The sequence below is a fragment of the Pleurodeles waltl genome, chromosome 11 (genome assembly GCF_031143425.1).
Source record: "Pleurodeles waltl isolate 20211129_DDA chromosome 11, aPleWal1.hap1.20221129, whole genome shotgun sequence".
NCBI lineage: Eukaryota > Metazoa > Chordata > Amphibia > Caudata > Salamandridae > Pleurodeles > Pleurodeles waltl.
Genome location: NC_090450.1, coordinates 40,236,835 through 40,264,509, shown reverse-complemented (window position 1 = coordinate 40,264,509; position 27,675 = coordinate 40,236,835). Strand labels below are relative to the sequence as shown.

The 27,675-nt window shown below is 43.4% G+C and overlaps 1 protein-coding gene across 2 annotated transcripts in view; it reads left to right on the top strand.

Moving 5' to 3' along the window:
• LOC138265362 (dehydrogenase/reductase SDR family member 4-like) overlaps positions 1 to 15,198 on the top strand; it is a 157,525-nt gene extending 142,327 nt beyond the window's left edge. For both annotated transcript variants that reach the window (XM_069213005.1, XM_069213006.1), the window contains 2 exons: positions 9,296 to 9,351; positions 14,954 to 15,198. In XM_069213005.1, the coding sequence (XP_069069106.1) occupies positions 9,296 to 9,351; positions 14,954 to 15,068 (171 nt within the window). In that variant the 3' untranslated portion in view covers positions 15,069 to 15,198. The remainder of the gene's footprint in view (positions 1 to 9,295; positions 9,352 to 14,953) is intronic.
• The last annotated feature ends 12,477 nt before the right edge of the window (positions 15,199 to 27,675 follow it).

Genomic DNA, 27,675 nt, shown 5'->3' with positions numbered 1-27,675 from the left:
GAGACTTGGGGGAACACTGGGTGGAAGGAAATTTGTGGCTCCTCTCAGATTCCAGAACTTTCTGTCACTGAAATGTGAGGAAAAAGTGTTTTTTTTGCCAAATTTTTAGGTTTGCAAAGGATTCTGGGTAACAGAACCTGATGAGAGCCCCACAAGTCACGCCATCCTGGATTCTCCTAGGTGTCTAGTTTTAAAAAATGCACAGGTTTGATAAATTTTCCTAGGTGCCAGCTGAGCTAGAGATCAAACTCTAGGCACTTTCCAAAAAACACGTCAGTTTTCAATGTAAAAATGTGATGTGTCCATGTTGCGTTTCCTGTAGCGGGCATTCGGCCTACCCACGCAAGTGTGCTACCATTTTTATTGTGAGACTTGGGGGAACACAGAATAGCAAAACAAGTGTTATTACCCCTTGTCTTTCTCTACATTTTGTCCTTCTAAATGTAAGACAGTGTGTAAAAAAGACATCTATTTGAGAAATGCCCTGTAATTCACATGCTAGTATGGGGACCCCAGAAATCAGAGATGTGCAAATAACCACTGCTTCTCAACACCTTATCTTGTGACCATTTTAGAAATATAAAGGTTTTCTTGATACCTATTTTTCACTCTTTATATTTCACCAAATGAATTGCTGCATACCCGGCATACAATGAAAACCCATTACTAGGCACAGCTCATTTATTGGCGCTGGGTACCAAGGGTTCTTGATGAGCTTACAAGCCCTATATGCCCCCACAACCAGAAGAGTCCAGCAGATGTAACAGTGTATTGCTTTAAAAAATATGACATCGCAGGAAAAAGTTAAATAGTAAAACGTGAAGAGAAATGGCTGTAAATTTCAATATTCTTTTATTTTAGATGTTATTTTCTGTAGGAAAATCTTGTAGGATCTATACAAATGACCTCTTGCTATCTTCAGAATTGTGTCTACGTTTCAGAAATGCTTATCTGTCCAGGATCTGGCATTGGTTTCACACCCATTTCTGTCACTTACTGGAAGGAGTCTGAAAGCACAAAAAATATTAAAAATGTAGTATGTCCCAGTAAAATGCCAAAATTGTGTTGAACAATGTGTTTTTTTCTTTCAAGTCTGCCTGTTCCTGAAAGCTGCGAGGATGGTGATTTTAGCACCACAAACCCTTTGTTGATGCCATTTTCATGGAAAAATCACAAGCCTTCTTCTGCAGCCCTTTTTTCCCATTAAAAAAGAAGAATGTAGCTGTATTTTGGCTAATTTCTTGGTCTCCTTCAGGGGCACCCACAAACTCTGGGTTCCTGTAGAATCCCTAGGATGTTGAAGAAAAGGACGCAAATTTGGCGTGGGTAGCTTGTGTGGACAAAACGTTATGAGGGCCTAAGCGCGAACTGCTTCAAAGAGCCAAAAAAAGGCCTGGCACCTGAGGTGGAAAAGGCCTGGCTGGGAAGGGGTTAATCTGAGCCCTGGTCAAAAAGGCCCTAATCTTCAAGATCTGATTAGCTCTGCTTGTGGTCATCCTGATCATGATCCTTTCAGTTAAACTATTTCTCTTGATCAGGTTTTCTGTGTGCCCTTGGTCTTTTGAGTCTGTCCTGCGTATCCTAGCATCCTTGACACACTGGCCATTGTCCTCCAGGTCCCAATCCTAGTAGTCAACTTCATTCTAGTCCTGATGCTCCTGGTCCTTGTTGTTCTGCTCCTTGCCTGCATGGTTCTGCAATAACTTGCCCTGTCACAAATAATCCTAGCCTTATCTAGTTATGATATCACTTGACCTCTGGTTAATGCTAGTCTAAGAGCTTTCTGGCTCTGTGTTTCCTGGTTCTGTTTTGTCTTGTTATCATTCCCATGTACTCCTGCCACTAGTCCTTTGAAATCCTGGGTTTCCTTTTCCACAGCCTCCTGGTCCTTGACCTTTTCATCATCCTCACCTTAATTCTCATCTTAAAATTCTACATGTCCTGATCCCCAGGTTTATCTTGTTCCCTTGTCACCCTGCTCCTAATCCTTCTGATCCTAGTCCCCCTAGTCAATGTATTTCTGGCCTTTGTTCAAGGACTCCATTGTCTGGTCCTCATGTGTTTGATCTTCTGGTGATGGTACTACTGGCATTGGTTTCTAAAGCCATCCTATTCCCCCGGTCCTCCATCGCCATCCCAGTCTTACTAGTACTCCTTATTGATAATTTGCACCTTCTGCCTTGTTCTTGTCCATATGTCCTTGCTCCCCTTTATCCTTGTCCTCCTAGTAATGTTCGTCCTGGTCTTCTTCATCCCTGACTCACTGGTCCTCCTAGTTCCAATGTTGTGCGTCATCCTGATCCATGTAGTCTTTGCTACTCCATGTGAGTCTGATCCTCATAGAATTTCCGATATTGTTCCCTCTGGTCCTGGACTTCCTAGTCCATCTCCATCCCAGTCTTACTAGTACTCCTTATTGATAATTTGCACCTTCTGCCTTGTTCTTGTCCATATGTCCCTGCTCCCCTTTATCCTTGTCCTCCTAGTAATGTTCGTCCTGGTCTTCTTCATCCCTGACTCACTGGTCCTCCTAGTTCCAATGTTGTGCGTCACCCTGATTCATGTAGTCTTTGCTACTCCATGTGAGTCTGATCCTCATAGAATTTCCGATATTATTCCCTCTGGTCCTGGACTTCCTAGTCATTTATATCCACCTTCATCAATCTCATCTAGGGACTCCTGGTCCTGTTATCCCTAGTCTTTTTTTCGGTTGTGGCCATCTCATTCATTTCCTTCTCGCCTCCTTATCCTTCTTAATCTGATCTATTCTGTTTTGACCCTTCTGTGTCAGGATCCTTCTTTCCATTGGTCTCCTGGCACTGGTCCTCATTGGTCTGTTTACCTGGGTCTGCTACTCCTGACCTTGGGTTTCCTAGTTCCTCTGGTCCTGATTGGTGCACTCAGGCCCTCCTAGCCCTCCTTGTTGTATTGTGGCAGGTCTTTATTTCCTCCTATCCCTGGCCCTTTTTCTCCTTGTCCACTGGGTCCAGATCCTCCTGTTCCCCACCCTCCTGGCATGTCTGATTCTTCTCACCCTGGTTCCTGTACCCCTGGTCTTGTTTTTCATTGTTTTGTCCATCCTCATCTACTTGTTCCTAGTCCCCTCTGGTATTGGTAACCCTTGTGGATTGGATCTTCCAGGGCCTAGTTCTTCATGTCCTGGTCCTCATGTCTCTGGTCATATTAGCCCTCCTTGTGGTCCACCTTCTGGTACTTGTTCTCTTACTGGTCATGATCCTTCTCCTACTGGTCCTCCTGTTTTCTTCCCCAGACCCCACCATAACATCTTTAAACAGGTACAGCCTACAAACTTTCCACTGATTTGTTTTTGGCTTCCAGATTTTTTTTAACTGAGACAGCACTACCAAGGACAGAAATGAGGGCTCAGTAGAGACATAACCTTGCCTAATTAAAACACTGCTTAACAGGATAATAATCAAAATTACTGTTCCCAAGATACATTTTGAAGGTGACTAAAATGTTAGTGTGGTTGAAAGGCCACTAAGCATCTATGTCTGAATCCATATCTGCTAGGTGAATAGTATGAAAAAGTGTGCTTATTCAGCAGGCAGCAGAGTGAACTACTCAGATGCATTGCTTACCTGACTCCTGCTTTCACATTCCCATTCCTCAGAAGTCCCATTTCTGTGTTTTACTCGGTTTACTTCCTGCAAGTGTCCTAAAGCACTGTGTCCCAAAGCACTGGGTTCCCAAGCACTAATTGCCTACTCTAAGAACACCCCTCTGTGTGGCTCCAATCCAACCTGTCTCCACACCCTTTTTGTTGCTGCTTGTCCACTGCTGCTGTGTTGCAAGATTAGAAATACTAAAAAAGCACAAACTCCTTTTTCTTAAAAAGAAAACTAAAGCTAGCACAAGTCTTTCATAAGTAACCCAAAATTAGTACAACCCTCAAAAATCATCAAAACAAGGATCATTAACACAAAAAACAATGTATCCAGAAGAGTGAAAACAACATTTATGTAACATGCCTTAAAATCATATTCATTATTCTTTACAGACAGCCATAAACTCCGAGACTACAGCACCAAATATCTGTGTGTTATATCCTGAAGCTCCAAGAACAGAAGTTTGATTCTTGTAATTCCTATTTGAATATTAAAATAACACAAATGGTTTTATTCAAAATTGATTTTATTTTTTTTATTCTATAAATAGCTTAGCATAATGCATGCACTTAACTCTGTATAAACGATGGTACATTTTTATAAGCACTTACTTTCAAAAGCTTCGTGCATTTTACATCCCCTTTGCAAGATGGCCACTAAGGGAGCATTGCATAAGAGACCCTTTTTTCTTCATGGCTGACTAAATAAATACCTCCTTCGCACTGTTTTTCTAGCTGTCGGTCAAACTGTACGTCATCACTACTATTTAACCTGTTGCTGGTAAACAGCAGAAATTATGTGCTATTTTGTCAGTTGCTGAGTAAATAGCAGAGATTATGTAAAATTTGGCCAGGACCTTCTAATTAGCCACTTCCTTTAAATATGTGTAAGTATAGGTTTATTGTACTTTAACTATCCACATATATGTAGCTTGACTAACAATCTTTGCCTAAAGTTACTTTCCGGCATGAGTTATAGTTTCTTCAGATAGGTATAACTATAGGTATAACAATAACTGCTTAACTCCTTTGGTTTTATATTGGTAAAACGTCAGTGAATTTCATACACACTAATATAACCAACGTTTGGCTGTGCTGAGCGGGGGTTAGGCCTGGCTCTGTGGTCAACCCTTCCACATGTACCCAAACTCAAGCTGCGCAAGGCCAAAGGGGTTGGGATGTGGTGGGTGCTTTTTTTTTTTTTTTTTTTAACATTTATTTCTGGATCCACCTGCAAATTTACACAGGGGGCCATGCTGAGACCCGCAGGTGATTCGCGGATCTGCAGATCGGACCAAAAAAAGGGCATTTTTTGCCCACTATGTGTTTTATTGGGTCAGGATACCTGACCATGACCCCTTATGTTTTTTGCAGTGTTTGTTTCCCACCCTCCAGCCAAAGCGACAAACAAAATGGTGACTGCAACTTTTCTGTCAAGTTGAGGCTAGCCAATCAGGGCCTTGCTTTTTTGCCAGATCTGCGGGTCCTCCGCGGGTGGATCCACATCCCTATATATATCTCTATTTTGTAACCTTAAATAAATCCAAAACTACTGAGCAGAATTACACCAAATTATAAAAAGCATGTTTTGTGGACCAAGATGTATCTTGGCTAATGTTTGGGAGTCGCAAATGGGTCGCAGCGCTGTTTGCTACACTGCAAAATGCGAAATGGTATGTTCTAATCCCATTTCGGAGCACCAAATAGCGATGCGACCCCTTACCGACTCGCAAAATTTGCGACCTGATTTTGTGACCCGCAATTAGGAAGTCACAAATTGCGAGTCGCAAACCGTATGCAAAAGCCAGTTGCAAAAAGCCTGTTGTGCACACCCAGATTACCACTGATTCAGAGCAGGTGGTAAGCAGAACCAAAGTATAAAAGGAAACCCAGAAGGCATCAGGGCTCCTCAAAATGGCTGCACTATATGTGATTGCATGGAGGAGGAGAGTCCAGGCTGCCCAGCAGAGGAGGAGGAGGCAGAGACAGGAGAGGATATACCGAAGCAGGAAGACACTATTTCAACAAACTGAGGAGGAGATATATGAGAAATACAGACTGAGCCGCGCTGTTGTCTTAGAGATAATTGAACTGCTGAAACCTGAGCTCGAAAGCCAGACAGTGCGTGGCAGCGCCATCCCCACACATGTGCAAGTGTTCTGCTCACTGCACCTCTTAGCCTCGGGTAGCTATCAGGGGGTGATTGCAGTGGCAGGTGGGGTATCCCAAAGTGCACTCTCACGATTCTTCAGATGATTCCTAGATGCCATACACGCACACATGTCCAGATATATATCCCTTCCCAGAAATGAGGCAGAAATGAACAGCACCAAGTTGGACTTCGAAAGAATTGCCAACTTACCCCATGTAATAGGGTGTGTGGACGGGACACATATACCAATTTGCCCACCAGCAAATCTGGAATATGTGTTCCGCAATAGGAAATGTACCCACTCACTAAACATCCCGGTGGTATGTGACGCCCAGAATGTCATTACTGACATTGTGGCTAAATATCCAGGGAGTACACATGATGCATACATATTCAGGCACAGTGAGATACACCAACGCCTACAACGTGGGGAGTTTGGAGAAGGAAATTTATTAGGTACTGGCGAGTACACTCTGAAGCCTTACATACATGTCACTTCGTAACCCTGCGATGCCCTGCTAAATTTGCCTCTTTTGTCAAACAGGTGACAGCACATATGCCCTGAGACCATGGATACTCACCCCATACCTAACACCTGGCAATCAGAATGAGAGGTGATATATCATTGCACATCGGCGGACCAGAGCTATAATTGAGAGGACGTTTGGCTTGTTGAAGTCACGATTCCGATGCCTGCACAAAAGTGGAGGAGCACTTCATTATGCCCCAGAAACACCATGCAAGATAGTTGCCACCTGTGCCATCCTACACAACATTGCCACCAGACATGGGCTATATCTCACCCCTGACGACACAGATTCGGAGGATGAAGAGCAAGAGCTACCACACCGACAGCCTGAGGATAGAAGCATCGCAATGGAGGGCAGACAGAGACGGAACCACATTGCAACCCACTACTTTGGCAAGTACGTAGCAACCATGACAACACTCACTAATGTAAGACACACATTGCCCAGTTATGTAGTTCAACAAATTAACCCTTTTATTGCAGGACTATAATGTGGAAATAAAGTGTAATCTGACACATTATGTGCATGTGCCTCTGTAACACTACATGTCAGTAACTCACAGCCTCCTGCGACTGCAGCCACCATGGCTCACTGGTCCCCTGAGCCCTGCCGTGCACTGCTACTCCGCAACACATGTGTATCTGTGGCAGACACACTACTCACACTGGAGACCTCCTCACTGTCCTGTGGAGTATCCCTGTCTGGTCTCCAACAGGTCCACCACATGGCTGATGCGGCCAAGTCCTTGAGCCACATCTCCTGCAAAATGCCCTAGTTCCACTTGCAGGCGGACAGGGCGACTTGACAGGCAGATTGTATGGGTAGCCAGGTGCCCTATGGACACACGTAGCCTGTCTAAACGGGCAGCAGTGTTGCGGTCCCTGCGCCGTGCCTGTGCCCTGGCAGCCACCAGTTCCCTGACCAAATTGTCTATGGAGGTAGTCAGGTTACCCAAGTGAGTGTTCATTGCAGTGAACTGGTTGTCCACATTTGCCAGCCCATGCGTGATTGTGTTCTGCAGTCTTGAGAGGTTACGGTTCATTAACCGCATTTGTCTATTTGTCTATTTTGCAGGCGCTGACTCTGCAATAAGGATGCCTCAAGTCCCAACAAATCCTCATCGGAAACATTCTCTATATGCACAGACTACATTATGCATCGCCGTCTACGCACTGCGCCAGATGATCCCCATGGTTGGCTCTCCATAGGCATTGGCTCTGGTGTCCCAATGGCTGCCTTCATACCCATAGCAGGATTGTCCATGGTCTCCTGTGCCGATTGAACGGGTGGTATTGTCCTGCACTCCCCTGTGGTGTCTGTGGCAGCCTCCTCCTGTGTGTCTGTTCCATGATCCTCTCCCTGATGATGGGGGGCCTTGTGGGAGACCTGTGGTACATAGGGGATACACTGTCAGTATCGCACATATGTTTGATGCCTCAAAATAAACATTTCCCTATATTTGGACTACTGTACTACATTGCCCATAATGCACTGTTCTATAGGTTGCAAAACTGTGAATGGAGCTAATCTGGAGGTGCCTGCTGATGTGTACTGTGATTGTGTGCATAGTGCATAGGATGGTATAAATACATTAATTTTGGTACTTACTTTTTGATGTTCCTGGTCCTGTCTAGGTCTCCAATGGCCAGTACAGCCTCCGGCTCCAGAGTTGTCTCCACCATGGTTTCGATGTCTGTAGGGGGTGGTACAGTAGATGGCCCTCCTCCAGTGCAATGCATCTCCCGCATGCGCTCCGTCACCCTCTCCTTTGTCCTGGAGCAAAGGTCATATCACCTTTTGCGGATTTCATCCAGGGTGCGGTGGCTGACACCAATGACATTAATTTTGTTCAGGATGTCCTGCCGGATCTTCTTTTTGTAGCTGTCAGGGACACTCATTGCTGCCTTGTCAAATAATTCAGTTGCATCGGTGACAAAGTTCCCTCCCCACCAAAATTATGGTCTGCTCGCCCAATTTAAAATCAGGCAGACCATAGTTTGACAACAGCAGTGACTACAAAGCAAGAGCCATCAGAGGTGTGGATGTATGTCTGTCCACCTAATTTAGATAGGCAGACATACAGCCTTTTAGCAAGGGTTGTCACTGCCAGGAAAAACCTGGAGGTTAGGGGCAATGAAATGTGCTCAATGCTCCACTCACCAAGGGAGGTCATTCTCATGGTGAGAGGGACATTGTTGTGTTTTTTTATTTTCAAAAAGAAAATCCCGCTTTGGATTTCTCTTTTTGAAAATAAAAAAAAGTGTAAGCTTGATGTACAGCTTGATCATGTTGATGGAGCCATCTGTCAAAATTATATTTCATTGGCAGGAACAGCCATGACGGCAGTTCCTGTCAATGCTGGTAATATCCACTGGGCAAGTGGGCATTACAACATTTGGTGAGTGGCAACTCTGTCTGGGAGATGAAATATTTTATGCCACTGCCCTGGCAGAGGACAGGCCATCTGCCAAATGTTAAATCAGGCCCATAGTCTTTTTGGGATCCCAAGTGTTTACACTTCTGAAGTGCACTAATTGTCTTCTGCTATAATGGTGTGGTTTATTCTGAATGCACAAACTTTGGATTAATAGTGCCCAGAAATGGCTAATTGTGTAGAGTACACTATATGACCACACAAAGTTGCATATAGTCAGTGCATGGAATGCATGAAATGAGAGCATGGTGTGAATGAATGGTGTGCTTGCCCTGACTTGATGTCTAGCCCTGGTGGAAGAAGGAATGTCTACAACGATAGTTCCCACAATCATTAACTGTAATGGCTAAATACCTTTTTGAATTTGTTAGATATAGATTAGATTAATTAGTGATTAATTTATTTATTTATTGAGCCATGTATTAGTGAATTATTCAGAATAGGATGTTAAACAGATGGACGACAGTTCTGTTGTGGAAGATGGTGCTATTCATACACCTTTTTGGACCACACTAATTAAAAAAAAAACTTTCTCTTCTTTTATGAACAAGCAATGGCATGAAGAAGCTGTACTTGAATATTTCAAAACAGTCTGTGGATTCAGCAGGTAATGTGCATTTATTAGATCTTAATTGGCCTGATCATTTTCAAAGAAATGGTTAAGTTCTGCTGTTTCCCTGCAGTAGCATACTTTGGGTTGCCAAGTACATAGTCACCCTTGAGCCATAGTGCAAGGAAGCCTGCATTATGGTCACAATAGTGTTTGTGCAGGAAGGGGTACCTTCATGCACAACAAATATCCTTGGAGGCTTTTTCCCCTATATGTGTGTGCTGCAGGATGAAGCACACGTGCAAAGAGGAAATAAGGAAGAGAAATACAGATATTCTCCTCCTTACTCCAGCCTTATACATGTGCCGCATTTTGGAGCAAACTCATGTCTATAACTCTTGGTAAATATGTGTTTGAGTCGAAATCCATGTGTGGGTACACGGGCACCACCAATGAAATGCCTCCCTGATGCAAAGTAAAGCAGGGCAGTGCAATGTACTGCCTCATGTTACTTATTTTTTATAAGGTACCATAAATTGAAATTTGCTTGAATTTATAAATATCAAAATATCTTTTGCATCGGGACTGCATCAAAAAAGGGACGCAAACCTGAAGTTACATCTCTATAAATCTGGTCATCATCTTCTCACTAGGAAAATCCTAGGAATTCTGGGCAATGGTGCACCCTTATTTAGTTGTGGACTACCAGTTTTTGGTTTGTGTGTAGCTCTAACCCCAAAAGAAAAATATAAATGGTTAACAGCGCCACAACAGAATAAAGCCTCCAGCTCCATCTAATTTAATCTGATGTACATTTGTTGTATCAAATTATATTAAACTCACATGTCATCCTTGTAGGAAATTGGGTTATTACTTGAGAGGAAACCCCACTCAAATGATAAATGCAATCCATGTTAGAGTGAACCACAGTCACTATATCAACATGTGCTTAAACCTCTGGCAACTTGCCACAAAAGCACTAAGGTATCATTTATAGGCAATGTGTAAAGTAATTATATAGTACTAAAACGATAATAAAATAAAACATCACAACACAAGAAAAAAACTCAAACGAAGTTTGGAAAATAGAGTACCTTTTAATAAAAAAAAATGACACCATAGTGAGTAGAACCAAAGTTATTAATTTTTAATGTCTTTGGAAACAATAGGGCAAAAGGACACAAAGCGGCACTTGCGGTTATCTGATCCCACCAACCAAGGGAAAGTCAAAAGTTGAGAATGACCATGATGCACAGGTCAGATACCTAGACCAGGTTAATCACAATGAAGAGTTACCTTCTCAAGTCTGGCATGAAGAGTTCCCTTCATGAACGTGGGGTTCGTAAGGAGCAGGTCAGGTGTCATGGGTGGTCACCGCTGTAGCGCAAGCTGCAGGTCGGGCATCACAGAAGGTCATTGCTGAAGTGTGCAGAGCCACTCAGGCGTCCCAGAGGTTTGTTGCTTTAGCTTCACATAGGCAATTGTTGTGTGCGGTCTTGGGTGTAGCATGAAAAGCAGTTCTCGTGTTACCGGCCATCATGGATGGTGTCTGTTGATGGGAAGAGTAGGGATAGCTAGAACTTCACATTGGTGGTCATTGCAAGTGGCAGAGTCTTGGTGCAAACAGGCCCTGTCACTCCCATGAACAGCCCAAACTTCATGATTTTAACCTCCTTGTGGAAGAGCTCTCACTGATGCCAGCCACAAGGGTCCAGTATCGGGGATCTGGACGGACTCCAGCGGAGGCCAGCAGCAGAGCTTGAGTAGTGCCAGGCATGTCCAATTGCAGCTGTGCAGTTGCAGGGATGCTTCTGAGATGTTTTTGCATCTCTGTAGCTCACACAGGAAGTCAGCCAACTGACCCCTGAAGTCACCGTGGGTAGCCTGGAATTAAGGCAAGCAATTCGAATTTCCTTCTTCAGGCTGCCAGGTAATTCTTCAAGCAGCAAGGGCAGGACACCTTTTATCCCCAGTGGTGGCCTATAGGTGGGTATGTCCCCTTTGTCTCTCCTTCCTCCTTCCAGAGCTTATTCCAAACTGTCTGGGGGCCAAAGCATGAACAGGGCTGGTGTAAGGTTCCTTTGAGTGTGTTTGAGGAAAGGTCCTTTGAAGTGCAAATAGGGCTAGGTATAACGCTGCTCTCAGTCATCCTGTCATGATGCCTCTTCCTCACCACAAATAGGCTCCTTTGTTTCACTGTCTGGCAGCAATACACATCCTACAACAGCAAAGTCACGTGGCCCAGGCTACTGGCAGAAAAGCACCGTTGACGATGATGAAAATGCCAATTTTCTAAAAGTGACATTTCTATATTTGTAACTTAAAATCATGTATTAAATGTAATAAGGTGCCCCAGTGTAAGTCTATAGGAGAGGTGGGCCTTACAATAGTGAAAAACAATGTTAGGATTTTTTTCTAGGGGTGGGTGCTACACTCAGATCCGCCAATGGAGTTCTTGAAAGTTTGCCACTCCGCGCTCCGCTTGGAGCACGGAGTTCAGCAAAAACTCTGCCAACCACCCAGTGGTGGAGTTTACCAGCACTCTCACGCCTAACAAAAACCTTCCACGGTCAGCAAACTCTAGAGAATCCGACCTGCCATCTGAATCATACAGGGCATCTAATATACCCAATTTGACAAACCATTGTTCATCAAATCAGCTTCCTAATGAATACACCTCACTCAGACTATTCGACAACTTCATGTTAAACATACATACCGTCTAACTGGCTCCCAATAATTACTCAGAGAATCCAAACGTCCCTTGAACTAACCACACTTGAATGAACCAACCTTTCATTTAATATGCTCCTGTAGACCACAGATCAGCTCTCTTTATATACACACAGGTATACAGCACATCAAATAATGTCCTAATCGTATTCATAGCAACTTAAAGCCAGGAGATGACATTCAAGCACCCATTCAGCTACCCTGGGAGAACGTCCATTAAATAATTTCGTTTTGTTAATTTTTCAGTGGTCATGTCATTTTCCAACACATGATGATTTGGCAAAGCATACCTAATACAAGCCAATGGTACTACAAAGGACCTCTCACTGGCTTGTGCTGGTTAATTTATGGACAGTTACAAGATTAGTGCCTTTGACCCTCAGACTTCTTTCTGGTATGCAATAGCAGTTCCGTACCTAGCACTAAACTGCGACGATAGCTCCTCCCTCAGGAGCAACAAGACGTAACTGCCTAGAGTGCCTCCACCAATAGCAAACGAGTAAGAGTAACTCAAGGGCTGAGGCACCTCGATCCACCAATTAGTCTGCAGTGCAGAGACTAGTAATGATTATTGTTCTTCTCTTGTGCTTGGCAGTGGGTTCGCATAGGTGTGAGTGTATGGAGGATCCATGAAGCCTCCCTCCCTGCAGTCATGAACACAACAGTGACCACTGGGTCCGGCAGAGGAACTTAAGTGAAATCTTCTGATATAATAAGTCCAGACCCACACTTCATAAGATCGTAAGAAGATCTTTATTGGATGCAGCATCCACAAGATACACAACAGGCTCTCTCCTCTCTTCTCCTCTTCTCCACTTCTCCCAACCTCCTTCCTCGGAATCCTGTGTTCCTCCACCTTCTAGTCTCTGACGTCATTAGTCGGAGATCCAAACCACAACATCTTCCTTTATGGATGTCAGAGACTGGCTGCCGTGTCTTCCCGCTGATACCGGTGCAGCTGCTCAGCTCACTCCAGCTCTGTGCCAGGCATGGGTGTTAGTTACGATGGTGGGGGGGGGCTGGGGCGGGGCTGTCTCAAAGTCACTGCTTCAGTGCAATCTGGCCATGAGAGAGGAACATACCTCACACAGTTAACCTGCCTTCCGTCTCTCCAAGGATCCCTGACTTGTTCGTTACAGGGTGACTCTGCCCATTTCTCAGGAACCGTCAAGTTCTGATGCAGCTAGAAGTCCCTTTACCTACAAGTTGCATAAAACAAATATTTGACACTTATGGAGGATGTGTTGTTAATCTGTTGTAAGTATGTATCTAAGCATGTTGATGTATACAAATGTATTGACGTCTTGACAGATGTCATCCTCTACAGAGTTTGTAGCACTATACATTGATACATTTAACTCACTCAATTAATTTATATGGCTAAGCACGCCTGTAAAGTAATGACCCATTCATGTTCAATGTTGATAATGAGTACAGACATTTGAATAACAACGTGCTTATCATATTCAGTTTTTCCTGCCCAACACACTGAATTAGTTTTAATGGTGCTGACAAATCTTCGTGAACTAATAGCACACTTATGGTGTAAGCCACCCCTGGTGGTGCTCGACAACTGAACAGCATTGTAGGCAGGCAGATGCAGGTCCCATCCTTTTTTGACTTCAGCATGTGACAGAAGACAACTTCTGAGGAAATAAATATACACTAATGCAGAATTATCAGCTCGGGAGAGTGGACTACCCTTCCCTCAAAGGACCCTTGGCGCTACATGTTTAAGAACAAGAGGTGCTTCCTCTGCCTAGAGCTGGAAACTGGCCCATAGGCTTACATGTAAAGCAAGCCAGACATGTGATTGACTCCCATTGAGCCCTCCTTGACTCTCACTTCTCTGCGTCCAAGTTGGAATTACAAATATCGGATAATGTGCCAGGGATGAGGATGTAGGGTACATAACGAAGGGATAACGTTAAAGAGTTAATGGAAGAGGAGTGAGGTGGTGGTAGAGAAATCTGTAAGGAGAACAATAAATGTGACCCTGATTATGTTGAATTCACTACCTATATGGTGCTTTAAAAAAAATGCATCCTGCTCATTAAGGAGGGGGACATCTCTGATGTCAGGTGGAAACAGCCTGGAGTATGTCCTATGACTGCTCTGTGGCTCCAGAAAGACACCTGGATGAATAACACAAGGCACTCAAACAGGGCAAGTAAGGGGCGTGAATGCCTGTCATGATGCAGTCATTCCAAATCTTGCAAACAGAATGAAAACAGGGGCCCAGATTTACAAGAATCTGGCACATCAGTAATGATGCAGTAGATTTCTTGCGCCCCTCATCCGCCACCTAACCACACCATGGGTGCACCATATTTACAATACTGTGCACCCTGGCACAGGTTAGGTCATTAGCGTCAAAGCTTTCGACACTATGGCGGTGCTTTGCTGCACTAGCTTAAAAAATGTTGATGCTAGTGCAAGCAAGCCCATTGATTTCAATGGGTGCGTCATTTTAATGCCTGCTTTGAGCAGACGTTAAAAGATGCCAAAATGATGCAATGAAATCTTGTAGATTTAATTGCACCACTTTTGCAGGCCTCCTAACACCGGAATGCCTCCCTTGCATACATTGTGCCTGGCGCAGGCATAATGTGGTGCAAGGGGTCGCAAAGTGGCGCAATGCATGCACTGCACCACTTTGTAAATATGGTGCAGCTATTTTTGCCTCGTTATGCCACATTAGTGTAAAACAAAAATGACGCTAATGTGGTGCAAGGAGGGGCTAGGGCCTTGTAAATCTGGACTAGAATGTGTAGGGCCAGATGTGCTAAAACTAGGGGTGGCCTATCTGCCTGCGCTATGTCATTGTGCCCAAGAATGTTTTGAGCCACTGCTTACATGTACAAAAGCCAAGACTTTTGGCTTTATAAATGTTTGTTACTAATGCTGATGTTCTTTTTGTATTCAGATTGGGAGAACCAGAGGAATGTGCCGGCATAGTGTCCTTTCTCCTCTCATCGGATGCCTCTTACATCACTGGTGAAATCATTGTGGTTGGGGGTGGGTACAGATCAAGAATATGAAACAGACAATTACCATCATTCGAACTTCCCCTCCACGTATAAGGAATATATTTGTCTACCCAAGCACCACCTGTAATACCATAGGGCTTCATTTGTGCACTCCCAGGTACAATAAACAGAAATGTTTTCAGCACTGGCTATGAGCACTTCACTTAACAACTCAATAAAAATAAATCAAAATTGAGCAACATAAAAACCTGCAAGCCTTTGTCGATAAAATGTGGTTGATTTTCCACCTGCCTTCCATGTCAGGGCAAAAAAGTTCATTTTTTTTTAATTGAATACTGAGGGCTTGATTGAAGTTTGACAGATGGAATAGTGTCTGTTAGGTTAACAGAGGTCATTACCTCTGTCATCCCAAGGGTGCTCTGCCCATGAGATTTGGAGAGGACTGCTGGTTCTGCGGTCATCTATGTACATTCAAAGAAACCACTGTTATTGTCTAAATATTTGGTGCATGGCTGCACTCGGTTTTGAGACCACACATCAAACTATTGACATTAGCTTATTTTACAAAAAAGCAAACTCCCGCTGAGTTTTCTCTCAGGGTGTTGGGATGGTTAGTGTTTTTTCTTTTTTTTTTTTAAACTCATTTTTATTGATTATTTACATTTCACAAAAACAACATTACTCTTTGTAACACGTCTTGGAGCTACTTCGCACCCTTCTCCTCCGCTTGATGAATGCAGAGACCAGTTCCCACCCACCTCACAGGTGCCTTCAATATTACGAAGTTCCTCCACAGTGTATTTTTCAAGGCCCTCGGATTTATACCACCCCCAGTGTCTTTCCGATTCTCCCGCACCTGGGGAAGTTAGTCCTCATTTCTGTATTCTTGCCACGGGCCTTATACTTCTCAAATTTCCTCTGCCAATCTCTGACTTTGTAGACTGATTTCTCTGCCAGCATACACCAGTCCATGTTGCTCACCTATTGTTCCACAGTTGGGGTATTTCTGCGGTCCCACACTATGGGCCTGATTACAACTTTGGAGGAGGTGTTAATCCGTCCCAAATGTGACGGATATACCACCAGCCGTATTACGAGTTCCATAGGATATAACGGACTCGTAATACTGCTGGTGGTATATCCGTCACTTTACCGTCACTTTTGGGATGGATTAACACCTCCTCCAAAGTTGTAATCAGGCCCTATGTCCCTTCTGGCCACTATGAGGCCATGTAGCACAAAAACAGAGTGTCCTTGGGGAATGTCTGCTCTCCCCATAGCCCTATGGTTACCATCTCTGGACCCACAGTTTTTCTTCCCTGTGATCTCTGAGATCCAGCTGTTTACCCCATCCCAGTAGTACCTAACCCTCTGACAGCCCCACAGTGCAGGTAGTAGCATTCCTGACTTTCTAGCCCCTGGGCATTTGCCTGTATGTGTCTTCCCCAGGCAGTGCCACCTGGCTATTGTGTAGAATGTCCTTTGGAGCACTTTCAGCTGAACCAGGTGGAACCCAGTTATGATTGCTACTTCTAGTGAATGAAAACATGCCAATTAGTGATTTTTCCTGACGCCCATCACCAGGTTTGTTCTGGAGGTGATGATCAGGAAAAGAAGGAATTACACTGTCGACCGTAAATAGGACAGATGGTGTAATGTCCTTCCTCCAATGGGCCCCTACTCCATTGGCCCATCAGGAAATATGTCATTGATGGAGCAAACTGGGGCTCTGTTGATAGAATATTTAGGGACTGCCCATCTCTTTATCGAAGTAGACAGGCCGAGGTTTGGTAGACGGGGCACTCCGTTGCATTTGTGACAGTGGACCTTGCCCACCAAACTGTAAATCTGTCCCTGAGAGAAACCTTGGATGCTGAAGAAGAGCTTCAGGTTTTGGTGATGAATCAAAAAAAATATTAACATTTCACTGTCAGCACAGAAAGAAAACAGCGCACAAGGATATGAAAATCGTAAAATAAGTACTGTCCTGTAAAAGGACCAAACTGTGCACCTTTGGGAACATCCCAATAAATATGTGTCTGTTTCATGCAATTGATTGCATTGATGTGTTCAATCACTGCATGCACTTTTCCGAATTATTTCTTGAAATAAATCTGTTTTTTTTCAGAGTAGTTCCCTTTTTAGGTCTCACCTATAGGCAGTTTTCATCTGTCTGATGTTGCAGACCTACTGTGGGCAATACTTGTACTTATAGTGGTATTTGTGTCAGACCACTGCTTACTGCTTCTAATTCTTCTGGTCAATCTAACTTGATTACTTCTTATTTTATGACTGTCCTTCCTATTCGTGTGTTTGTTCCATGGCCAATTTAAGGCATGCACCAAATGGGCAATTGCAGAGGACTCCTGCCTTCCCAGAAAACCCATGGTAAGGGGAAGGGGTAGCGTGAAGTCTCAGGTAGCAACATAAAAAAGAGAAATATAAAAAGGGATTCTTACTTAATTTGACAGTTGGTTACAGGGAGTAAGTAAGAGTTACATTAAAAAAAAGTTTATGTAGCAGCAAAAAAGGCAGTTATGAAGAGAGATTTATTTGTGTTTAGAAATATTCAGGAATGAAAGCTGCATTTTCAAATGCTTTATGCAAACATTTTTATTTTAATATTATGCTCTAGTCCTCTTAAATTCCACAAAGTCACTAATGGGCACCACCCCTGTCTGTTTCCCGCAATGAGAGGAAAACAGTGGTTAGACATACAGTACACACAAATACAAGGATTGTTTCAAGTAAAAACATACATAGATCCCTGTACAGAAATAAATCAGTTCATCATTGCTTGTTCAATTTTTCTTTTCATACTATTTGGCTGGTGGACATAAAGCACCTTGAGTTTTCGGCTGTTCCTGCATGATCCTAGTTCTGGAAGTTTAACATGAAAATCAATATTGTTTATTATCACAACAACTTAAATTATTGAAAAGTGGATAATAAATGTGAATATGTTTTGCCCATGACCCCAAAATCCTTGAGAGGGCACTGGTTTGCTCATCTACGGAAGCAAAGCTTCTTTAAGTTCCTTTTAATTGGATGGCTTCAACCATCTACATTCAGGGATACACTTTTTTCTTTTGCTTTCAGCATTCCATGGGATCATGTGTTTTTTTTTACTTTTTCCCCATGTGGTGTTTCCATATCCCATCCCTGACTATGCCCCTGCACTCTCCTTGTGACTTCCCCAAAGTGTCACTCTGTGAGCATATCATTAGGCAGAATGAAATCTTTGCTGTGAGCAAACTCAAATTAGATTACCAGTTGTACTGCAACCACAGCAAAATCCACTGAGCAATAGTTGAGTAAGGTGTGCTTCAGGTAATGATGAAGCCCATGAGACATTAGAAGGACATTTAATATAAAACCAAACTCTCTTTCATTAAAGCATAACACCCTTAAAAACACTTGAATATGAGGAAAACATTTTAAAGATGTATTTTAAAATGAAAATCCTAGTCTAGGGCACACAATATGAATTGTAACCACAATGAAGACAAATAAAATGGCAGCAGCAACACTTACTAAAAGTATTATTGACAGAAACTACTCCAACGTGATTACTGATGTATATTTTAAACAATCGGATCCTCATTCTGCTACTTCTAAAAGCTAATCTAATTCTAGCACAGCAGATAATAAAACCTATTTCAAGATTTGGAGAGGGTGCACATCCAAATACCTATTTGAACAATAACTCTTAAGTTAAATTAAATAGCAAGGCCTGTGATTGACCTCTCACAAGGCCAGCTATACTGGTAAGTCAGCAAGCAAAGACAGAGGAGTATATTTATCAAACGTTTTGCATCTCCCTTGCAGAATGCAAGGCAACACAGGGTTCTGCAAAACCTAAAGGGAGATTTACAAGAGATTGCAAGACCATCTCGGTGGCCCTGCATTGTTTTGTAAATTTGGAATAACACAAGGCAGTGCAAGTTGCTGCTTGCATAACTCTGCCCTAGGGAGGCATTCCATTGGTGGAGTGTGGGTGTCAAAATGCCACATCTTCCCAGAGGAGACGCAATGAGAAGATTTTTTTTTATTTCTCCTTGTTAATTCCTCTTTCTACATGTGCTGCCTTATGCAGCGAATGCAGAAAGAGGAAAAAGCCTCAAAGGATTGTTTTTGTTGAGGAAGGTGTCCCTTCCAGCACAAATACAATCGTACCTGCAAAGCAGGCACCCTTCCATATTGGCACCCTTAGTGCCATATTGGCAGCACATAGCCACAGGCAGCGGCAGAGTCAAGTACAGCCATGTCACTAAGATCACCTGGACAGACCACACCATCATTCACTTCACCACCACAGGATCCCCCAGCACCACCACCAAGGTGCCCAGCACCTCACACTGCAGCTGGAGCATAGTATCGGAGAGTCCATGGACTGACACCCTCAATGCCTCCGACCCTAACACCACAAACAAACTAGAACAGGCTGTCAAGAACTTCCTCGATCACCAGTTGCACCAACAGAGTCGCCTCCTTCAAGCCCACCAAACTCAAGAGATCCACCAAGCAGGTCGGTTGGAACACCACAGAACTGACAACCTTGAAACACAACTGCAAGCCACTAGAAGGATAATGGCACACCAGCAACGAGCCCACTGACAGAGCCACCTTTAAGTCACCCTCAACCAATATCCCAACTAACAAAAGAGAAAAAATGAGTACCCTAGCTAAACATATCAAAGCAAACTCTAACTACAGCAAAATAACTCTTTTTACATCATCAGAGAGTTCTCCAAACCCTCAGCCACCGAAAACATTATAACCCCTTCTCAGGAACACTTGACACCCTGGTGGACTTCTTCCACGACAAGATCTCCACCACCTACAAAATCTTCGTGCCTCAACCCACTGCAGCCAACACCCTCAGCCTCCACACCCCCATGGATGAAAACCCTGATGCTACTTCTGCCCACCCACTCACCGCCTGAGACCAGCTACCCACACAGAACACCATAGCCATCATGAACTCCCTCTATTTAGGAGCACCCGCGGACCCCTGTCCCCACCACATTTTCACCCTTGGTGCAAGATGATCAGCAACAAGCTCACCACCATTTTCAACTCATCCGTAACCACGGCCACCATCCCCAAAGGATCGAAACATGCAGAAGTCAAACCCTTTCTCAAAAAATCATCTGTGGACCCCTGCAAACACAAGAACTACCATCCCATCTCTTTGCTCCCCTTTCCTGCCAAAGTCCTCGAAAAGGTCTTCAACCGCCAACTCACAGATCACCTGGAGATCAACAATCTTCTGGACTCCTCAAAATCCTGATTCTGCACCATCCGAAGCACTGAAACCACCCTGATCGCTGCCACTGACATCAGAACCCTCCTTGACTAGGGAAAAATGGTGGCCCTGGTCCTCCTCAACCGCTAAACAGCATTTGACATCATATCCCACCACACCCTTATCAAGAGGCTTCATCACATTGGAATCCAAGGGCACACTGTCAAATGGATTTCCTCCTTCCTCACCAGAAGAATCCAGAAAATCTACCTTCCCCCTTTTACCGCAGAACTCAAAGGCATCATCTGTGCCGTCCCTCAAGGCTCGTCCCTCAGCCCTATAATGTTCAATATCTATATGACTCCCTTGGCGAACGGCATCAGAACCCATGGAATGAACATCATATCCTATTCAGGTGATTCCCACCTCACTATCAGAAGACCCCTTTACCATGAAGGCCGACTTCTGAAGTTGCCTGATGGGCTTCTCCAAAATGATGAAAAACAACTGCACAAAACTCAACAGATACAAAACGGAAGTGCAGATCTTTGGGAATAACACCTCCCCGTGGAACAGCTTCTGGTGACCTTCTGAACTAGAACCCTCACCAACTCTGAGAGACTACGCTTGCAACCTTGGCATCATCCTTGACTGCAAGCTCACCATGAAAAACTAGATCAATGCAGTCTCTTCCACCTGCTTCCTCACTGTTCCCATGCTCTGTAAAATCTTCAAATGGCTCCTCACTAACAGCAGATGAACTGTCACTCATGCCTTAGTCACCAGCCGGCTGGACCACAACAACTCATTCAACGTAGGAATCACCATGCACCTGCTGAAGACCATACATAATTCAGCACCCAGACTCACCCTCGACCTCTCCAAATGGAGCCACACCACCCTCCACCTCAAAAAGCTCCAATAGCTCCCCATTCAGAAGCGAGATCAATTTAAGATGCTGATCCACATCTACAATGTCCTTCACAATCAGGGGCCTGCATACATCAACCACCGCCTAAACTTCCACCAACCCTCCAGACACCTGCATTCCGCTTTCCGCTCCCTTACTCAAAACTCCTGTATCCCCCGAAGCAACAGTGGAGGATGCTCCTTCTACCTCACGGGGAAATCCTGAAACAACCTCTTCCTTCAACTATGGACCTCATCTCTTGGAATTCAGGAAAGGAGTCAAGATTGGGCTGTTAACTGAAACCCCACAGCAGCAATGTGCTCAGCGCCTGGACATCCTCACAGATGATTAGCCGCTCTCTGTCAATCCTGATTGATTGATTGAACCTGACACAGGCTCTCAACTTAGGGCCAGATGTACGTAATGCAATTTTGCATTTACGAAATAGCGACTTTATACAAATAGCTATTAAGGAAATGCAAAATGCTATGTACCAAGATACTGATTTCCTAATAGCGATTCCTCAAAGTAGGAATCACTATTAGGAAATCACCAATAAGAAATCCCATGCCATTTGTGATAATGGGACGGTTTCGCATTTCCCAAACAGTGATGTTCTTATTGGCTATGGGCAAAAGGCCTCCCGAAATACACACCAGTGGTGCATATGCAGACCACACATATCATATGCCCAAGGCGTATGTGTGTGCTCTATTACTCTTTAAAAAAAGCATTTTGGGGTGTTTTTTTTAAACTGCACATGGTTACCATTGACTTGAAGTTGGTGGTAATTGCATTTCCTAAATGCCCATTTCGCCTTCAGGAAATACTTTGTGCATCTGAATAGGAATCGCAAATAGGTAACCCCTATTTGTGGTTTCCTATTAAGAGGATCACAAATTACGAATTCTACAGGGTAGAACTCACAATTTGTGATTACCTAAAGGGCTTTGTACATCTGAAAAATCCATTTTGCAATACTTAACTGCCTGAAATAGTGATTTGGACCGTTAAGAAATGAAAAATGGCTATGTACATCTGGCCCTATATCTATCATTCATTGCTCAGTTAGACTGTAAAATCTATAAGCCATAGAAACAACGTAGCAGAACCAGCTACTGGTGAGTTACTTTTAGAGCCCATCATATTTGACTGTAAACGTGGGAAACTTTTAAGATGTTAATTGAGGCACCTTGCCTCTTTATTATTCTTCCCAGGCTTGAATTTAAATATCCTGCACTTCAGAACCTAGCTACAAGGAGCTTATTTCAGTAGACCAGGAGTGGTGGTAATCACCTAAGCATTTTGATGCGCCACACATGAGCCTGGTCAACAAATGAATACATTCAATACTATGTGAAGCATATTCGGCGCTACATTCAGAATGTATATGCTTTAAATATTAAGCAACCAAATAAGATCAAATCTTAAGAACCAGAGGATGAACCAGCATAGGGGTGGCTCAAAAGGAAAGTGCAAAGGAAAAGTCAGTCTTCTCTCTCTGAGAGAGAACTCCACAGGGCAGATCTATGATAAGTGGCACTGCACCTAGTGCAGCACCACGTTTGTTGCGCCCCTTAGCGCCCCCCTAATGCCACCGTGTGTGCTGTAATAATATACAGCACACCATGGCGGTAGTTAGGGAACTAGCGCCAGAATTGTTGACACTAGTTCAGAGCTTTGCAAGATTAGCATCAAAAATTGTGTTGCTAATCCTGCAAAGCCCATTGAAGCACATTGTATACAATGGTGTACCTCCTTTAAAGTGTCTAAAAAATTATGCAAAGAAATCTCTTTCTCTGGAGCAGGTATAATGTAGAGCAAAGGGTTACAAAGGGTTACAAAGTAGTGCAATGCATGCATTGCACCACTTTGTAAATTTGGTGCCGTGATTATGGCCTCATTGGGCCACATTAGCTTAAAAACAAATAACACTACTGTGGCACAAGGAGGTGATAGGGGGTCTTAAATCTGCCCCTTAACCTCCTACTCTCCTCTGCTCTATTCTGCTATGCACTGCTCATTTGAAATAACGAAACACAATTTCTAACATTTTACACAGCGTCATGCAGTTCTCAAGAAGACTGTCCAATCAGGTTAAAGTGAGATGATACAATTATGTACTCAATATGTTCTCAAGATTTCTCACGATACAATCTTCCATCTTCCTCCTATAAATCTACACTATGTGCTACTAAAAAAGGTATATGGACTAGTCTGCACACTGTATGTGTCTCTTGAATGTGCTAATCATTGAAATGATAATCACAAAGAAAAGAAAACAGGTCTTCACATGGAAAGGAAAAAAAAGGACATACCTTTGACAATTAGAATACCAGCTTGCCTAGAAATAAAATATCCACGTGTCACAATGCAATGATGGCAACCAACATTAGACATTGTGGCCTAAATTAACTAAAGTCAATCTTAATGTGAATATAGATGATTTCTCTCTATGTTGGCATATCTATACGTTCAGGTCATACTAATGTAAAACATTTAATTTAAAAAAACTTCACCAGTTGTATCGCTAATTCGAAGTGGAATTCATATTTTGTGAAATGTTTTATTGGTATATCATCTTGGTTTAAAGGGGTCATAATTGTTGTATTGACCCTCACCATTTGTAAGCGGGTGGTCAGAGGCCGTGAGGACCCCTCCCCCCATCTTGTTATTGACTGAGTATATGCAATGCTGTGGATATTGAGGCCAATCACTCCTCCTCTCTCTAGTGGTCCTGCACCCCCTTATAATTATCTCACAGCTAGTGGAAAGGATCCATGTGTAAGGGGAAAGCGGATGAGGGTGAAGGAGAGGAAGAGAGAGGGAGAGAGAGGGGCTCTTCTGTAGTTTTGTTTGTGGGAAATCTGGGCAGGAAAGTAGTGGCTAAACATGTTTGGTGACTTCTCAAGCATTGTCAACTTCTCCACCTTGGGTGGGGAACGAGAATCAGTGTGGAGAGCACACATATGATATACAGATATCTTCTCATAGTGTTTATAGGATAATTTAGCTGGTGCAGCATGCAGTGGAATTTAAAAGCCCTTAGCCTACTTCAAATTCCACCCAAGAGCTGAAGTGGGATATTGTGGCATAGCTGTACCAGTAAGGAAGAAGTATTCAAGTAGGGAGACAATGTAAGTACAGAGTAAGGATTAACTCACTGGAGTACAAGAGATGGGGCAGCAAGGGAACTGAAAATGGTGTTAAAGATCAAAAGTAAAGGGACGAGTGGGCCGTGTCTGACCTGAAGCATCAATGATGGAGTTGTAACAAACACTGTTGCTGAACGACTTGCTTATCCACGTGGTAGGTCTTTATACTACCTCTCTCTTCTCACCTGAAAGGGCTACTTCCTAAGGCTGGTCTTAGTATGGCTACATAGAACATCCATTGTAAACAGCCCTGGAAATAAAATAATATTTCTGTACATGACTGTGTTCTCTATTTCCTGGTTCTCCACTTTATTTAAATGTGATGTCTTCGGTATCTTTTCTGTGCTGCTGTGCCTTGTACATCACACAAGAAGGCCATAATCTGGCACTTTTCTTTGGCGCAGTTTATAAGGTACTGTCCGCATCAAACTCCATTGGTGGCTGCATCTGGCCCTAGCAGTGATAATAACTGTGACCACAGCAACACTGTGCTAGAGAACACTTTTATGTTCCAGTACTTAATGCATGCATATCGCTGAGAAGGGTCTGAAAACAAATACCTGCTATAGAGTGTAGTCTTAGGAATTCAGATGACTGGGCTGCCCTTAAGGGCCAGTTGGCAGGGACATTTTTGGTGAAAGTGATCCCGCCATGTCTGGAGTTGACCTTTTGCTGAAAACTCCCCTTCTATAGTCACACTCCTTGCCTTGCCCTTAAATTCCAGTATCCACTGTGATGAAAAATGTCTGTAGTAAATTTGTTTAATTTCCAGCGCTCATTATAAAGTCTCCTTTTGTTCCAGTTTCAATTTTAGGTCACCATTTTGACAGCACCGTTGTCAAGAACACCTATTACTTATACCCTACAGAGATTGGAATTTAGGTCCACCCCCCACACCCCATCAACCTCTAGCTTTTTTTAAATAACCTCTTTCAGCTATTGCTTGAGATCTTGTCAATCCCAACTTTACTCAATTCAGGGAAGTATTTCTTTCTAATCTCACTGTTTCAGTTGTTTGGTGTATGTGAGGAAAATGGCTTATTAAATGTTACATGTTGGAAATTGGGATAATTGGTTTAAGGGGAATGAACCCCTCCTCAAGCAGCAACCACAATCTGTCAGATTGAGACACAAGAAAACCCCAAACTAGCTTTTGCTCAACCTTGAAATAGCTTAGCACAAAGCAGTGAGGCTTAACTCAGAGGCAATATGTACAGTATTTATGCAGCACTTCAAACAGCACTACAGTGAAAACGCAAACTAAGAACAATCCCACACCTACATGGAAGAGTAGAGTAAATGTAATAAATTATTTGAGTCCAAAATGACAATAATCCATGCAATACAACCAAAGACATGTAATTTAAAGTTGAAATAAAAATAGTGCCTAAAAGCACAAATCGCCAACTGTGGTATATGTCTCACTTAATCAGTACAAAGTCACAAGTTAAGGCCGGCTGTGCTGGAGCATGGGTAAATGCAGGGACCAAGTTAGGCCCACTGAACACAGTTTCTTAAATCCTGGTTTCAGAGATTTGCAAGATCCTGCATTGAGGTTGTGCCCTACAGCACTGGTTCCGAGGAGCTGTGCGGCTATGATGTTAAGTTCTGCATGGTCATCAAGGATGACATCAACAAAGGGCTTGCGATGCAAAGGCCTGCGTTGAGGATGTGTCGTGAACCAGTGGTTCAGAGGAGAATGTGGGTTATGAGGTCTGGCATTGGGGATGTGTTGCACTGTGAATATGCTGAAGCCAAGCTGTGAGGAAATGCGTTGGCTGATTTGGTTCTGCCCACAGGACCACAGCTGGGTTGGTAGAGCACCTTCACGTCCACTTCCAAGGGTCCAGGACTGGACCACGTGGGGGGCAAGCCTCACAGCAGGTCAATGTGTTGGGTTCGAGGAGGATGGAGCCTTTTCTGTCCCAGAAGCTCTGATTATTAGGCCAGCCAACCAGCCCTTGTAGTTACGCTGGTGATCCTGGGATCAAGATGCAGATCCAGTCCTTTTACTCAGGCAGCAGGGCAGCAGCAGTCCTTTTTGAAGTGCAGCAAAGCAGTCCTCTCATAGGTCCAGGGTTGTACTGAAGCCTTGGGTCTGAGGGTCCATAATTTATACCTAGTGCCCACTTCGAAGTAGGAGAAGGTTCTGGAGGTTTCCACCATCAGAGCTGTTTAGAATTTACGGCCTTCCTGCCCGGTCCAGCTCGTCTGAGGTCACAAAAGACTAGTGTCTCACTCTTTGTGTGCTTAGATAGAACCTTTGTGATGTGCAAGTATGGTAGATGACAGCTCCTCCCCCTTATCAAGTCCGAGATGGCCAATTCTGCCAACACCTATTCTCTTGTGTCTCAATGTCCGGAAGCAATGCACAAAGACCAACCAATAGCTTGCTACACCTAGTCATGTGACCCATGATACAAGCTGCAGTCACCAAATAGTTGGGACAAGAAAATGCCAACTTCCTAAAAGTGGCATTTCAGAATTGTGACTTTACGATTAAAAACATTTTTAAATTACAGTTTATTAGAAACCAAACTTTACTTTCCAACTTCCTCCCAATTGAAAGTTAGCCCTTATTAAATATAATAATGAAACCCAATGTTATCCTATGGAAAAGTAGGCCTTGCAGTAGTTTTTCACTACCAGGAATTGCAAAAGATAAAAGTACATGTCCAAATTTTTAAATACTCTGCACCTTGCCCTGAGGACTGTTTCAGTCCTACCCAGTGGGTCACCCAGATGTATTAAAAAGGAAGGTTTATGCCAGACAAAAAGTTTATTTTGCCAGGTCAAAAAGGCAGTTTAAAACTGCAACACAGGCTGCAATGGCAGGCTTGAGACATGTTTTAAAAGGCCACGTAAGTGGGTGTCACAATAAGTGCACCAGACTCAGTAGTAGCATTTAATTTACAGGCCCAGTGTACATGTAGTAGCACTTTACTAGGGACTTATAAGTACATTAATTGTGCCGATTGTGTTTACGCCAATTACAACTTGTATGAATGGAAAGAGTAAAAGTACATTAGCACTGGTTAGCAGTGGTAAAGTGTGCAAAGTCCTAAAGGCCAAAAAAAACATGTTCAGAAAACGAGAGTGAAGGCTAGAAATTTGAGGTTGAACCAGCAGAAAGAGCCACGTCTAACAGTACAACAGTCAGGCAAACCTTAGCTCAACCCTGGTCAAAGCCTATAATTTTGAGCAGTCAGGGTTTAACAAAGGAACAAAAAAATAGAAGTGCCACAACATTTAATGAAGAAAGAAATGCAGAACAAAGGAAGTCTGACACCAATGAAAAAAAGTAGTTCTTATTTTTATGAATTTTTGGATGCCAAAATGAACAAA